The 16,836-nt window shown below is 41.6% G+C and overlaps 1 protein-coding gene across 5 annotated transcripts in view; it reads left to right on the top strand.

Annotated features, from left to right (window-relative positions):
- PCSK5 (proprotein convertase subtilisin/kexin type 5) overlaps positions 1-16,836 on the top strand; it is a 492,571-nt gene that overhangs the window by 292,244 nt on the left and 183,491 nt on the right. For all 5 annotated transcript variants that reach the window (XM_070480332.1, XM_070480331.1, XM_070480335.1 and 2 more), the window contains exon 13: positions 10,666-10,802. In XM_070480332.1, the coding sequence (XP_070336433.1) occupies positions 10,666-10,802 (137 nt within the window). The remainder of the gene's footprint in view (positions 1-10,665; positions 10,803-16,836) is intronic.

The raw sequence follows: 16,836 nt of genomic DNA, 5'->3' as shown, positions 1-16,836 counted from the left end.
CATTCTCTCCACTCCCTTCAAACATTTCTCCAGCAGGTAATTGTATTTCCAGGATCCTGCTGAAAGGCCAGAATGTTCTAGCACAAGTTTTCTTCTGCTCCACTGGCTTTTCGAGTGGTTGGGATTATGGGTGGGGGATACTTGTCAGCAAGTGGGACCAGATGGGGAAAGGCCAGGTTTTCTTATACACCCCATTCCCATTATGGTTCCAAACTACAAGCCACAATGAGAAACCTAAAAGTTTCTTTAATGTGATGTTTTTCTCCAAGAGGAACATTTAATAGGAGCAAAAACTTTACTGTCAAAGGCCTGTACAGTCCACATGAAAGCCAAACTTTTCTGTCGACAGGGCCACCTCTCCACATGCCAGGCATCCGCAGCAGTGGTGTTTTCTGGTAGGACACTGAAAACAACCCAGACGAGTTGAGGGGCCAAGTCCAATGCAGGCCTGCAGAGCCGAAAGTGAGACTGAGGGACTCTCAGTGGCTTTCAAAATCTCCACATTCATCTGCTGTAGGACAGTAAGAAAAAGAGAAAGCAAGAGCATTTCTAGAGTCTCTCACTGCATTTTATTTCTGTTCTTGGAAGTCGTCTTGTGTTCGTCCCTAAAACCTAACATCTTTCGTTAGGGCATGAGGTAACCTGGGCTTCGTATTCTATGAAGGGAACCTTTGCCAGGATCAGTATATGCAGCTGTGAGAAATTGAAGGACGCTTTGGCATCCAGTCGTGGACACACCCTCCTCCCTCTGCAGTCAGGGATCTCAGCTGCCCCCAGGTCTTGCTACTACCTGCTTGAGGCTTCTCTTGAGCAAGCAAGGCCTTCAGATGCACAATTCTGATTAAGGGAGATCACGCCAGCTGTTGTTACCAAAGCCAGGGAAGACCTTGTTCTTGCTTTCTTTTTTCTTTTCTTGACTGCAGTTCATTTGCATTGAACTTGGAGTATCCAGGTGACCCCAGTGAAGTAGAAAGGTTGGCTTCACACATGTGCAACTCTTCTCCCTGGAGCCCCCTCCATTGTAGAAAAACAGTCCACCCACAGTTGTTTGCTTGGAAAACTCAGTCGCTTCAGCCTTTCTGGGATCTTCTGCATATTTCAATATTTCTTGTTGGCTTCCCTGGAAATGACTTCAGTGAGGAAACTTGTGAGCAGAGGAGCAAAAGATTCCAAGACAGGCATTTGGTGAATTACTGTGTCACTGGCTCCAGTTCCTCGTGAATTCTTCAACAGCAGGCATCTGCTTTGCTCTTTGCAAAGTGCTGAACCCCAAGGTGCTGCCTGACTTGTGTCAAAGAAAAGTAACAGGCATTTTCGACACTCGGTGACCCATCTTATGGTTCATTTTAGTCTGTCCCATAGGGACCCCTTGGGAATAAGGTCTGCATGCAGAGTACATCTTCTTGGTCTGGAGCATTTCTTAAAGTGCTGCTCTTTTGTCTATCTTCCATCTCAGTGCTGAAAATAAGTAGCCACTCCCCCCCCAAAAAAAATGGTAGACAAATGGAGTGGAGGGAGGGGACTGGAGATAAGGGATGTAAAAGGATGTTATGAATTCATTTGCCCACAGTTCTGCAAAACACTGCTATGAACATCTGACCTTTTAAATGTAAAACAGCTGCACTTGGTCCCCAAACCAGTCTGGCCACCCTCCAGGGCCTGGCTGCCCCATCCTTGTTGTACTTGACACTAGTAGAATCCCTCCTACTGAAGTAGCTAAGGCAAGACGGTTTATTTCGGCATTTTTTTCCTTCTGGCATATTCCAATACTTTAATTTTATTAGAGGAAATCTCTCTTCAGAACTTCCCAGTCTCCGACCTCCTGGCAGAGAGACCTCTGCGTCCTGTCACCTTGGCCCTGTTTCAGAGCACACTCCCAAGATTGGGAGCTGAGGGAAGAAGCATCGACAAGGGATGGGCAGGTGGTGACAGGAAGGTCTGCTTTGCTCCTGGTGGCCTTCAAGTTGGCCTGCTGGGCTGGGCACTAATACCTTTCCTCAAGGAAAAGGTGACCAGGTCAGGGTTTAGAAGGAATTTGTATGTCAGAGATTTTTTTTTTTTAATTGAAGTATAGTTGATTCACAATGTTGTGTTAATTTCTGCTGCATAGAACAGTGATTCAGTCATATACACACATATGTACACATTCTTTTTTTATATTCTTTTCCATTATGTTTTATCATAGGATATTGCATATAGTTCCTTATGCTACACAGTAGGACTTAGTTGTTTATCCATTCCACATGTAATAGTTTGCATCTGCTAATCCCAAATCCCTAGTCCCCCACCCCCCTTTCCACTGGGCAGTCTATGTCTGTTTCTGTTTCATAGATAGGTTCATTTATGTCATATTTTAGACTCCACATATAAGTGATATCATATGGTATTTGCCTTTCTCTTTGTGATTTGACTTCACTTAGTATGATAATCTCTAGGTCCATCCATGTTGCTGCAAATGACATTATTTTGTTCTTCTTCATGGCTGACTAGGGTTCCACTATGTACCACATGTGTACTAGGGTTCCATATATAGGGTTCCACTATATGTACCACATCTTCTTGATTCATTCATCTGTCAATGGACATATAGGTTTTTTCCATGTCTTGGCAATTGTGGATAGTGGTGCTACAAACATAGGGATGCATGATCTTTTTGAATTACAGTTTTTTCTGGATATATGCCCAAGCATGGAATTGCTGGATCATATGGTAATTGTATTTTTAGTTTAAGGAAACTCCATACTGTTTTCTACAGTGGCTGCACCAACTTGCATTCCCACCAATAGTGTAGGAGGGTTCCCTTTCTCCACACTCTCTGTAGCATTTGTTATTTTAGACTTTTTAATGATGGCCATTCTGAGTGACGAGGTGATACCTCATTGCTGTTTTGCTTTGCATTTCTCTATTAGTGATGTTGAGCCTCTTTTCATCTGCCTATTTGCCATCTGTATGTCTTCTTTGGAGAAATGTCTATTTAGGTCTTCTACCCACTTTTCAATTGGGTTGGGTTTTTTTGTTGAATTCATGAGCTGTTAACATATTTTGGAAATTAAGCCCTTTTGGTCACATCATTTGCGAATATTTTCTCCCATTCTGTAGGCTGTCTTTTCATTTTGTTTATGGTTTCCTTTGCTGTGCAAAAGCTTGTAAATTTGATTAGGTCCCATTTGTTTATTTTTCTTTCTACTGCCGTGGGAGACTGACCTAAGAAAACATTGGTATGATTTATGTCAGAAAATGTTTTGCCTATGTTCTCTTCTAGGAATTTTATGATGTCACATCTTATGTTTAAGTCTTTAGGCCATTTTGAGTTTATTTTTGTGTATGATGAGAGGGTGTGTTATAACTTCATTGATTTTTACATGCAGTTGTCCAGCTTTTCCAACCCCACTTGCTGAAGAGAATTTTTTCCATTGTATATTTTTGCCTCTTTTTGCCTCAATTTGTCAAAGACTAATTGACTGTAGATGTGTGGGTTTATTTTTGGGGGCTCTCCATTCTAGTCTGCTGATAAATATGTCTGTTTTTGTGCCCATACTACACTGTTTTGATTACTGTAGCTTTGTAGTATTGTCTGAAGTCTGGAGGGATTATGCCTTCTGCGTTGTTCTTTTCCCAACTTAGGACTGCTTTGGCAATTCAGGGCCTTTTATGGTTCCACAGAAATTTTAGGATTATTTGTTCTGGTTCTGTGAAAAAAATATCATGGGTAATTTGATAGAAAGTGTTAAGTCATTCAGTTGTGTCTGAGTCTTTGCAGACCCATGGACTGTAGCCCACCAGGCTCCTCTGTCCATAGAATTTTCCAGGCAAGAATACTGGAGTGGGTAGCCATTCCATTCTCCAGGGGAATCTTTTTGACTCAGGGTTCAAACCCGGGTCTCCTGCATTGCAGGCAGATTCTTTACTGTCTGAGCCGCCATTTGATTGGGACCATATAAAACCTGTAGATTGCTTTGGAGAATATGGTCATTTTTAACAGTATTCTTCTAATCCAAAAGGTGGGATATCTTTCTATTTCTTTGAATCATCTTCAATTTCCTTTATTAATGTTTTGTACTTTTCAGCGTATATGTCTTTCACCTCCTTGGTCAAGTTTATCCCTAAGTATTTTATTTGTGTGTCAGAGATTATTATTGAGGACAATAAATAGTTCCCATGTTGGATACTTATCTTTCTTTCAGAGAAGTCAGTATTTCTGAGGAGGACCATGTAAAACAAAGAACACTGTGCAGTGAAAAGACAGGAATTCTGAAAGGCCTAAAACACAACGTTTTCCTCATGGGGTCATCTGAGATGAAGTTAGAGCTCTGGTGGCAGAGTCATCCCTACTTGCCCTCTCCTGTTTCTCCACGAGGCATGACTCTTGCCAGTGGACTGGGTATTGGCCTCTGTGAGAAGGAAGGATCCTGAGGTCCAGCTCAGACTCAGAATCCGAGGCTCACTCGGTATCATCCCCCCTTAACTAGACACGCAGACGTGGAGAATAAGCTAGGAAGGAAGCTGAGGGGGCAGCAATCCTCCTCCCTTCTTATCTTCATTTTGGTATTGACAAAACCTGTGTCCTAGTCTTGGGACCAGAAAATGCTATCCATAATGGTAAATTCCAAAACCAAAGGGGCCACAGTTAGCTTTCCGAAAGCCCTTATTTTCCTCGACATTTCAGGAAGGAGTGTCTTCAGTGTTGCTCAGCCCTTCACCGCGGAAATTGCTGCACATGTTGCCCATGTGGGCCGTCTGGAGGCCCTCAAGGCCTCCCCATCCTGGCTGCTGGGCACTTGCTCGAACTCCCGTGGAGAACAGCTGTTCCAGGAAGCAGGGTCTACCCCAGCATCTGCAGGTGCTGAGCCCTGGACGGCACTCGGCTGCCTTCACAGCTGGTCCAACTCGAGCCATGTGCCCCTTCGGCCCAGCAGGCAAGCCCCAGCACCACCCTCAGCAGGTCAGGTTGAGGATTTAGTGGCTAACCAGAGCCATCCTGGAGTGGACAGTTAGTGCCTTCTCTTCCCTTTGCTTTTTTCCTGCCCTCCCACCCTTCCGCTCCGCCTCCTGGCCTGTCCACCCTGCCTAACAAAAAATCAAACCAAATAATCCACACAAATGCTTTACTTCTAGGGAGACGGTGGGGATGTGGCATGGGTGAGGGAACGTAGGTGGGCTTAGATCCCTTGATGGTAGATACAAGAGCAACTGTATTTCATCATTGTTGTGGTGAGCTTATTTATTTTTTAAATTTATTTTTAATTGGAGGATAATTGCTTTCCAAGGTTGTGTTGATTTCTTCTGTACAACAGTCTGAATCAGCCATGTGTATACGTATATGCCCCCTTCTGGAGCCTCCCTTCCACCACCCCACCCCACCCCTCTAGGTCATCACAGAGCAGTGAGCTGAGTTCCCTGCACTATAGAGCTGCTTCCCACTAGTTCTCTTTTACACACGGTAGTGTATATGTCAGCGCTACCCTCTCAATTCATCCTACGCTCTCCTTCCCCTGCTGTGTCCACAAGTCCATTCCTAAAGCCACTTTAGATGTCACCCTTTATATGACCACATGTTCAAATTCTGCCTACAAATTTTCCAACAGAAAGCCTGTCCCATCACATTCTTCCTTCAACTGCATTTGTTAGAATTATGAAAACCTTGCTTTTTTTCTTCCCTAAATACCCGCATACTTTCTTCAGCTCATTGGGTTTTAGATTTAGTTTAGTTATATTGGCTCTCAGTTCTAGATTTTGGCCTCTGACTGAAAGCTGAAACTTTGCCTCTTTCTAAATTTGATTACAGATGTGTATCTCTGGTTCTAATTATGGTCTTAAGTGGAAAGAAGGTATACTTTCTCATCTGTACAACCTATAGTTTCTATAATTAACTGTGTTTAACTGTTGTGTTTCTGCCTGAATATTTTTGCCACTGCCCAAATGTTCAGTGACAGGCTACTGACATTTTGCAAAGTCATGCTATATAAATGCAGGTATGACTTGCCAAAATTACACTTTTGCTGTGGAAGTTTCACATTCCAGCAAGGCCTCATCATGAGAAAAAGCTTCTTTCTTTATTCAAAACACAGTACAGCCTTTGGAGTTAGAGCTGGGGTTGTCTTGATGTCACCCGTTTTTATCTTCAACTTTGGAAAAGTGATTTTTTTCATCTAGAAAACAGACGTAGTTGTATCTGCCTCACAAGTTTGTTACAAGTAGTAAATAAGATAATACAGTAAGCTCCTGGTATAATAAGCACTTGTAAGTGCTAATCCTTATTCACACAGTGCTTTTCAAAACACCTTGCAAATGACTATCACACAGAGATGAGGATCCTTCTCCCACAGAGGCTGATTCTAAAGGTCTGGGAGAGGCCCATGGATATGCATTTCTCATAAGCTCACAGGTGATGCTGAAGCTTCCTAACCAGTCTGCAGATCACATTTTTAAATAGCACTGATTTAAAAGATCACCCAACTTTTTCAAACACATTCTTCTTCTTCTCATGTCACCAAAAGACTTGTGAGCAATATGCTGCTGGGTGCTGTGAAAGTCACTTACAAAGGCATTTATAATGTAAACCAGATATTTAGATAAAGCCTACTGTTAAAGAATAAATCTTCAAGATGATTAAGTAAGTACTTATTTACAAGTACTTATTTACAAGTAATTATCATGTACCCACAAGGATGAATGCCTTTGGGGGTTGGTAAGTTAGTAATAGTGTACATGTTGAAAGTTTATTTTGAAACTCGTGTTTTTAGGTATTCCAAAATTCTAGAACCAGTACCTTTCTCTCAATGTTTCTCAAAGAAATGATTTAGGAGAGAGCAAAAAACTTAATAGTGTGTTTTAAATACCCTATTTCAGAAGTAAATTATTTAAAACTTACAAAAGGCAAACATCTAAAGAAAATCAAAAGCTCAGTTTCAACTGAGCCAAATGGGTGCTTTACGCATTCTATCAGCTTTATGTTAAATTGTGATGAAGCTCTAAAAAAAGAAAACAGAAAAAAGAGAATTTCCCAAAATATTCGATTAATGTCTAATTCTGTAGTGAACACAAATACTGTCTAGGAAGTCGTGGATGATTCTGAAATTAATATCCATTTACATTTAGGAAATAATAATATGATAACACATAGCTGTCAGTAGTTATAAAGTCTTATTATTTAGTTGCCATAACATCATAGAAGCATGTGGTAGCCCTGACACCTTGACTGACTCTTCTAAGTGAAAGGGGAGGAAAAAAGCTTACAGTAATTATATGAGTTATTTCCTGAGTTAAGTAATCCTCAAAAGGATGTACTACATTTAATGGCAGTCCTTTCTACCAGGTTTCATCCAAGCAATTTATTTGAAAACCGCTCACAGGGATAGGGCTGTGGGGCACTGTTTTAATAACTGGCTACATAATTTGTGCCACCGCATGCATATATCATTTCAGTGAGCACACGATTATGAAGTCAAATTGACAGAACAGGGTTTCACTGCAATAGGAGATATGGACACGGGCATGGAGTTAATCTCCTCCAGCTTTCAGCACACTGGCCTTGCTTTATTAACATCTGATCCACACTAATAATGCTGACATGTGTCTGTTTTCTTCTCTGTTGACAGAGCACAGACATTCAGACAGAGCACTGGACCTCTTAGCTGATAAACAGCCGCACAATTAGAATCTCTATAGCGGCGTCCAATGGTTTGACACTTGGTTTGAGCAAGTATATTCTTTGCAACACGAATCTCATCTGCTATCTATGTTACCTTTTGTTATATGCAGACAACACAAGGTTTTTAAACAGTACAGTACTAAAGATAGGAAAGAGATTAAGTATTGAGTTGGAATAAAAATAAAAGGGTGGGATTAGAAAAGTCAATGCCCAGCTAGTTGAAACAACAACAATCAGTGTCTATTTCTCTCCTCATCAACTCTTTTAGCAAAATGCAGTGATCGTATTTGGCTGCGTTTTAATTCCTCTCCTCAACTTTTATGTCCACATGAAATTAATGAGCATTCCAGCCCTGCATAAAATGAAGAGACCAGGGTGGGAACTATTTAGCCAGAGAGACAAAGCCCGTTTATATTTGGGCTTTAAGACACTTTTGTGAGTAGTGAATTATGGATAGTTCTTCTGGGTACTAGTTTACATTTAATTTTCATTCCAAATGTGATTTTAAAATGATTGATAGCAGTGGAATGATTTTCAAAGTTGGAGAGGAAAGGGTGTAAGGGAAGGAACATAGGGTCTGCTAATCCAGCAGTCAAATAACTGACCCGTGAGTAATTAAGAGTTGGCTGAGGTTGTGGAAACAAGACTGCCCCTCATGTGATGGCAGCCTCAAGTCTCCTTTGTAGTTTCTGGACCTGAGGCAGTGAGCCAAGTATTCTGTCTAAACTGTTTGGGAATTGCTTTTAAGTTCAGCACTCTTGGAAAGGTATTCCGTGACAAGTTGTTGTTTCGCTGCCCTCAAATGGCACAACAGCCTCAATGAACTGGAACCAAAATTAGAAGTGAGAAGGGCTGAGAAGTGGTTCTAGACCAATTTTCTGCCTCCATCCATTTGTGTGTCAACATGTTCGCTTCAGTAACGTCTCTCTGGCAGGAAGGGATATTTGAAAACATTCCTTCTTCTCTACCTCTGTGTCTCCATTTCAGCCAACACACACTTTCTGGGTTTTGCATGAAGGACTCAATATGTAAGTCAGTTGTTTAATGGCCCAGCAATTTCTTCCTGGCCAAGTCCAGTTTCAAGCATTAACTTGTGAAACAAGTCCTACGGTGATAGTGCGTGCATTGTAGGATCTCCTGGATGTTATGTACCACCCATGATCTATTGAAGATCATTTACAATGGGAAGACATTCATGTAAGGAGCCACCATTTCCATCTCTGTTAGCATGAGGGAAAGCTGCCCGATCCAACATGGTCCTCGTTGAAATACCACAGCCTTCTGTTCAGAAGTAACCTTTTACAGATAGTGTACAGATGTTCTTAAAAAAAAGAAAGAAAGAAAAAGGCCTCCTTCATTATGAATGGAGGCAGTGATTTTCAAAACTTATATGAAAAAGTCACAAAATATATACGAATATTCCAAAGATCTGTAACATTCTCTAGTAAAGAGATCTGTTCAACTTTAACTCAGCCTTCTCAATTTTCTGGAAATGGGACACTGAGAATGCTGCTAAAAATAACTTTTTTCTTCTTTCAAGAGCTCAGGAACATGTAACAGGTGATTTTTCTGTTTACTGTTCTTCTCCAAGTGTCAGCCACTTACCTTACACAGTCCCTAGTTACACCATCCAACCCTTCAGCTTGAGAAGCCAGCTGGTATTTTAGAGGGAGCCTCAAACACATTTATATAACACACACACAAAAAAAATCAGAGTTGTTATGTATTAGTTACAATGAGATTAAACTGGTTTTGTTTTTAGAAGGGCGTATTTTCTCCCAATGGGAAGAACCACACAGAAGTTCAAATTATAGCCACCAGTTTCCTTGGTGAACATGAAATTAATGCAAGGAGAGTTGACTTTATGTCATAAATAGCTATCAACATCCAGTTGTTGTAACCTTTGTATTTATCTGCTCTGAAGGATAGATAATATCCTAGTAACTGGACATGGTTCAAGCAGAAAAAGATTTCATACAGGGAATTAGAAAATTATTAGACAGACTGGAAGGACAGAATCTAGGCTCCAGTTCCAGGCATGACTTCCTGAACTGGGTAATATTAATGGGCATAGTCCTTTCATTTAGGGGTAATTTACATATAATTCACTTTCAATGTAAATAAGTGAGTAAGTTTTGATAAATATATACTTGCATAACTATACATTAGTTTCAAGATATAAAACTGTTTCTCTACTCCCAAAACTTCCATCATGCCCCCGCCTCCTCCCTTCTGGGCCGTGGCACCCACTGATCTGTTTCTGTTATAAGTAGTGTTTTCTATAATGTCATATGAAATTGAATCAGACAGTACATAATCTTTTGTGTCTGACTTTTTCCACTTAGCTTAATGCCTTTGAAATTCATTCATGTTGTTGCAGTTATTAATCATTCAAATTTGTATTACTAGGTAGTGTTTCCTTGTATGAGTATAGCACAATTTATTTACCCGTTCACCAGATGATGGACATCTGAGTTGCTGACAGTTTTTTACAATTATGAATAATGCTGCTGTGAACATTCATGTGGGGTTCTTTGTGGGGACACATGTCTTTACTCCTCTTGGGTAAATAAATATCTGGTTGGGGGGAGTAGCTTAGTCATATGGTAGGAAATGTCTAACTGTTGTTCAGAGCACCTGCACCATTTTACATATCTATCAGCAGTGTGAGCAAGCTTCAGTAGCTACACATCTCCAATTCTTGGTACTACCAGGCTTGTGGGCAGAGTTTTAACCTTGGTTCCCTGATACCCACGTCATTATCCCTCCCAGATTTGTTACCACATTGGCGAGTCCCATGCCTGTTTTCCAGCGATGAGCTCTGTGCGTGTGTGTGTGTGTGTATATGTGTACCTGGATCTACTAATTGGTGATGCCGAGGATGAAGACAATCTCCAGGGCTGAACTGAACATGTGATGGATACAGAGAGGTCATTCATTGATCAAGGTCTTGACTGGACCCTCACTAGATTTTAAACAACACACAAAAGCAATGTTTTATGGCTCTCTCTCAGGCTTTTTGATCATTCCATGGAAGGATTTAAAAATTGGGAGTTCATGACCATTCATTGCTGGGGAGAACGAGCTGCCGGTGACTGGATCCTGGAAGTTTATGACACTCCCTCTCAGCTGAGGAACTTCAAGACTCCAGGTAAGAAGTCTCTTTCTATAATTTGATTTATTGCACAGAAAAATGGTGTATATTCTGGCCAATAAATGTGTTTCACATTCATATATCCATTTTATCCTTTATCATATGACTTTGTGCTTTGAGTTGTCCTCCTGTACTCCAATTCTTGAGATTACCATTAGAAAAGTAATAATTTAGGATAGTTCAGTTCACTTCAGTTGCTCAGTTGTGTCTGACTCTTTGCAACCCCATGAATTGCAGCACTCCAGGCCTCCCTGTCCATCACCAACTCCCGGGGTCTACTCAAACTCATGTCCATCGAGTCAGTGATGCCATCCAACCATCTCATCCTCTGTCGTCCCCTTCTCCTCCTACCCTCAATCTTTCCCAGCATCAGGGTCTTTTCCAGTGAGTCAGCTCTTCGCATGAGGTGGCCAAAGTATTGGAGTTTCAGCTTCAGCATCAGTCCTTCCAATGAACACCCTCAACTGATCTCCTTTAGGATGGAATGGCTGGATCTCCTTGCAGTCCAAGGGACTCTCAAGAGTCTTCTCTTAACACCACAGTTCAAAAGCATCAATTTTTCGGCACTCAGCTTTCTTCACAGTCCAACTGTCACATCCATACGTGACCAATGGAAAAACCATAGCCTTGACTAGATGGACCCCTGTTGACAAAATAATGTCTCTGCTTTTTAATATGCTGTCTAAGTTGGCCATAACCTTCCAAGGAGTAAGCGTCTTTCAATTTCATGGCTGCGATCAGCATCTGCAGTGATTTTGGAGCCCCCAAAAATAAAGTCTGACACTGTTTCTACTGTTTCCCCATCTATTTCCCATGAAGTGATGGGACAAGATGCCATGATCTTAGTTTTCTGAATGTTGAGCCAACTTTTTCACTCTCCTCTTTCATGTTCATCAAGAGGCTTTTTAGTTCCTCTTCACTTTCTGCCATAAGGGTGGTGTCATCTGCGTATCTGAGGTTATTGAGATTTCTCCCAGCAATCTTGATTCCAGCTTGTGCTTCTTCCAGCCCAGTGTTTCTCATGATGTACTCTGCATATAAGTTAAATAAGCAGGGTGACATATACAGCCTTGACGTACTTCTTTTCCTATTGGGAACCAGTCTGTTGTTCCATGTCCAGTTCTAACTGTTGCTTCCTCACCTGCATACAGGTTTCTCAAGAGGCAGGTCAGGTGGTCTGGTCTTCCCATCTCTTTCAGAATTTTCCACCATTTACTGTGATCCACACAAAGGCTTTGGCATAGTCAATAAAGCAGAAATAGATGTTTTTCTGGAACTCTCTTGCTTTTTCGATGATCCAGCAGATGTTGGCAATTTGATCTCTGGTTCCTCTGCCTTTTCTAAAACCAGCTTGAACATCTGGAAGTTCACAGTTCACGTATTGCTGAAGCCTGGCATGGAGAATTTTGAGCATTACTTTACTAGCATGTGAGATGAGTGCAATTGTGTGGTAGTTTGAACATTCTGTAAGAATTCAAGAAAAGGCCTTTAAATATAAAGATAAGATAAAACATGACAGCAATTGATTGGTATTTCAGAATGATGATCCATGTCTCTAACCACCTTCCATTACTTTATCAAAAAACAAGGCATGTGCAGCCTTGTCCACATGCAATGGGTTAAATCACATAGTCGTAAGAGCAGAGAGGTTTCTTTCTATACATTTTTTCTGAGTTTGCTTTAAATTTAATTTTCAGTGCAGACAAGACCTTGAGCTTGGCCTATGCCAGCCAAACTGGGTGCCACTAAAGAAAATGAGTGATAGCATTCTTCCCTGCATGAGACCAAGAGCTAAGTAAAGAGAAAACTTTCCTGATATGTGAAACATGGTAATGCATGATGTCAACAGAGTTCTTTTCAGGTCATCTCAGACTGTGTTGCCACACATGGCCTGTTTCCCTCTTCCTGCTAAATGTATGAACCTTATTTGTAACGTGAAATAAGGAAAAGTACAAATGCAGCATGAGATGGGAGACTGAACAGTTTTTTGCAGCACTCTGTGTTCAATATCAGTAATCCAAGTCTATGCCCCAACCAGTAATGCTGAAGAAGCTGAAGTTGAATGTTTCTATGAAGACCTACAAGACCTTCTAGAACTAACACCCAAGAAAGATGTCCTTTTCATTATAGAGGACTGGAATGCAAAAGTAGGAAGTCAAGAGATACCTGGACTAACAGGCAAATTTGGCCCTGCAGTACAAAACAAAGCAGGGCAAAGCCTAACAGAGTTGTGCTAAGAGAACGCACTGGTCATAGCAAACACCCTTTTCCAACAACACAAGAGAAGACTCTACACACGGACCTCACCAGATGGTCAATACCAAATCAGATTGATTATATTCTTGGCAGCCAAGATGGAGAAGCTCTATACAGTCAGCAAAAACAACACCAGGAGCTGACTGTGGCTCAGACCATGAACTCCTTATTGCAAAATTCAGACTTAAGCTGAAGAAAGTGGAGAAAACCACTAGACCATTCAGGTATGACCTAAATCAAATCCCTTATGATTATACAGTGGAAGTGACAAATAGATTCAAGGGGTTAGATTTGATAGACAAGAGTGCCTGAAGAACTATGGATTGAAGTTCATGACATTGTACAGGAGACAGTGTTCAAGACCATCCCCAAGAAAAAGAAATGCAAAAAGGCAAAATGGTTGTCTGAGGAGGCCTTACAAAATGCTGAGAAAAGAAAAGAAGAAAAGGAAAGATATACCCATTTGAATGTAGAGTTCCAAAGAATAGCAAGGAGAGATAAGAAAGCCTTCCTCAGTGATCAACACAAAGAAATAGAGGAAAACAACAAAATGGAAAAGATTAGAGATCTCTTCAAGAAAATTAGAGATACCAAGGGAACATTTCATGCAAAGATGGGCACAATAAAGGACAGAAATAGGATGGACCTAACAGAAACAGAAGATATTAAGAGGTGGTAAGAATACACAGAAGTAAAGTATTGAAGTAAAGTCACTCAGTCATGTACGACTCTTTGCGACCCCATGGACTGTAGCCTACCAGGCTCCTCCCATGGGATTTCCCAGGCAAGGGTACTGGAGTGGGTTGCCGTTTCCTTCTCCAGAGGATCTTCCCCACCCAGGGATCGAACCCGGGTCTCCTGCATCGTAAGCAGATGCGTTACTGTCTGAGCCACCAGGTAAGAATACACAGAACTATACAAAAAAGATTGTCATGACCCAGATAATCACAACAGTGTGATCACTTACCTAGAGCCAGACATCCTGGAATGTGAAGACAAGTGGGCCTTAGGAAGCATCACTACAAACAAAGCTAGTGGAGGTGATGGAATTCCAGTTGAGCTATTTCAAATCCTAAAAGATAATGCTGTGAAAGTGCTGCACTCCATATGCCAGCAAATTTGGAAAATTCAGCAGTGGCCACAGGACTGGAAAAGGTCAGTTTTCATTCCAATCCCTAAGAAAGGCAATGCCAAAGAATGTTCAAACTACTGCACAATTGCACTCATCTCACACACTAGCAAATTAATTCTCCAAGCCAGACTTCAAAAGTGTGTGAACTTCCAAATGTTCAAGCTTGTTTTAGAAAAGGCAGAGGAACCAGAGATCAAATTGCCAACATCTGTTGGATCATCGAAAAAGCAAGCGAGTTCCAGAAAAACATCAAATTCTGCTTTATTGACTGCGCCAAACCCTTTGACTGTGTGGATCACAACGAACTGTGGAAAATTCTTAAAGAGATGGGAATACCAGACTGCCTGACCTGCCTCCTGCAAAACCCATAAGCAGGTCAAGAGGCAACAGTTAGAACTGGGGATGGAACAATAGACTGGTTCCAAATCAGGAAAGGAGTACATCAAGGCTGTATACTGTCACCCTGCTTACTTAACTTATATGCAGAGTACATCATGAAAAATGCCAGGCTGGATGAAGCACAAACTGGAATCAAGATTGCTTGGAGAAATATCAATGATCTCAGATATGCAGATGACACGACCCTTATGGCAGAAAGCGAAGAACTAAAGAGGTTCTTGATGAAAGTGAAAGAAGAGAGTGAAAAAGCTGGCTTAAAACTCAACATTCAGAAAGCTAAGGTCATGGCATCTGGTCCCATCACTTCATGGCAAATAGATGGGAAACAGTGAGAGACTTTATTTTCTTGAGCTCCAGAATCACTGCAGATGGTGACTGAAGCCATGGAATTAAAAGATGCTTCTTGCTCCTTGGAAGAAAAGCTATGACCAACCTCAATAACATACTAAAAAGCAGAGACATTACTTTGCCAACAAATGTCCATCTAGTTAAAGCTATGGTTTTTCCAGTAATAATGTATGAATGTGAGAGTTCGACTATAAAGAAAGCTGAACACTGAAGAATTGATGCTTTTGAACTGTGGTATTGGAGAAGACTCTACAGAGTCCCCTGGACTGCAGAGAGATCCAACCAGTCCATCCTAAAGGAAATCAGTCCTGAATATTCATTGGAAGGACTGATGCTGAAGCTGAAACTCCAATACTTTGGCCACCTGATATGAAGAACTGACTCATTTGAAAAGACCCTGATGCTGGGAAAAATTGAAGGCAGGAGGAGAAGGGAACGACAGAGGATGAGATGGTTGGATGGCATCATCGACTCAATGGACATTAGTTTGAGTAAACTTTGGGAACTGGTGATAGACAGGGAAGCCTGGCATGTGTAGTCCATGGGATCGCAAAGAGTCAGACATGACTGAGTGACTGAACTGAACTTTATTGCCTGTGCTGGAGCCCTGAGTAGTACTTGGCTCAGTAACAAATGCTCTCTCTGTTTGATAACTACCCCAATTCCCTCCCAGCTGTGGCCACATCTTCCATAATCTAATAAATTGTTGCTTCTTAATCCTTTGTCTAGTCCATCTGCAGAAGAAGAAGGCTTGAGGGCCATTATAGGACTGGTGTACAATTCTAAGTCCTCTTTTGATCAGAATAGATTCACCCAAACATTCTGTAGTTAACTGTAATGGTATGTATCATTTGGATACTGTGGGTTGTATCAGGCAAAAGAAGCAAACAGTAAAGTGACAAGTGAAGCATACATTTTTAAAAAATGTTTATTTTTATTATTTATTTTGCTGTGTTGGGTCTTAGTGAATTATGCAAGATCTTTAGTTGCAGCATGTGGAATAAAATCCAGGCCCCCTGCATTGAGAGCACAGAGTCTTAGCCACTGGACCAAGGAAGTCCCCCTGATGCATACATTAGCCACACTTTCGCCCACCAGTCAGCGGAAGTCACTCATTCTGAGAGATCCATTTTTAGGGCACACAGTTTAGCCATCTCTTTTCCTTTATTCCATAATGTGGTTCATCTGTGTTGTCACAGTGGTCCCAGACTCAGGGGAATCAAAACCATCATGGTAGCAGGGTTACAATGAATCAGGATAAAACTTTTGTGAATGCACATCTGAGCCCAGCACACCTCCAGCAGCCACCATATATGTGAGAACTGCCAAGGTCTTACTCAGAAATCAGATGTTTGTCAGCAAGGCCAGGTTGATAGAAAACATCTGAATACACTAGATCCTAGTTACTGGAAAGCGTTCACTTGTTCCTAGTCTCTGTTCCCAGGACCTTCCCTCTTCTCTTCCAGCCATGCTTCTTGCTCATGCCATGGAGATGCACTGTGCAGGCACTCGGGCAATAGCAGGCATGGTGGCTGGACTGGGCTGCCCTGGCTAAAGGGCAGCTCCCACTAGACCCATCAGCATGTGTCACTCTTACATCTCAAGAGATCTAAGCGAAATAAACACTGTCTAGATGTGGCAGTTGTGTACCAAGAAAGGTGCAGCCTACAGACATAAGGGGTGCGTTATCTATTGAGAATTTGAGACAGTTATAAAAGTAACTCTTTAACATCACCATTCTAATGCATCTCAGTGATAAAATGCTCCTCCCCACAAGCAGACTACCCCTCGGGGCACACTGGTGACAGACCTGGGGTTTGCCTGCCAGGGTGTGAGACTATTCATCCCTCTCTCTGCCCTCAGGGAGTTCAGAGTCTGTCCAGAGTTTATTGTGAT

This window comes from Odocoileus virginianus, chromosome 18, assembly GCF_023699985.2.
Source record: "Odocoileus virginianus isolate 20LAN1187 ecotype Illinois chromosome 18, Ovbor_1.2, whole genome shotgun sequence".
Taxonomy (NCBI): domain Eukaryota; kingdom Metazoa; phylum Chordata; class Mammalia; order Artiodactyla; family Cervidae; genus Odocoileus; species Odocoileus virginianus.
Note: the sequence above shows the minus strand (reverse complement) of the source record. Positions and strands in the feature narration are given on the sequence as shown.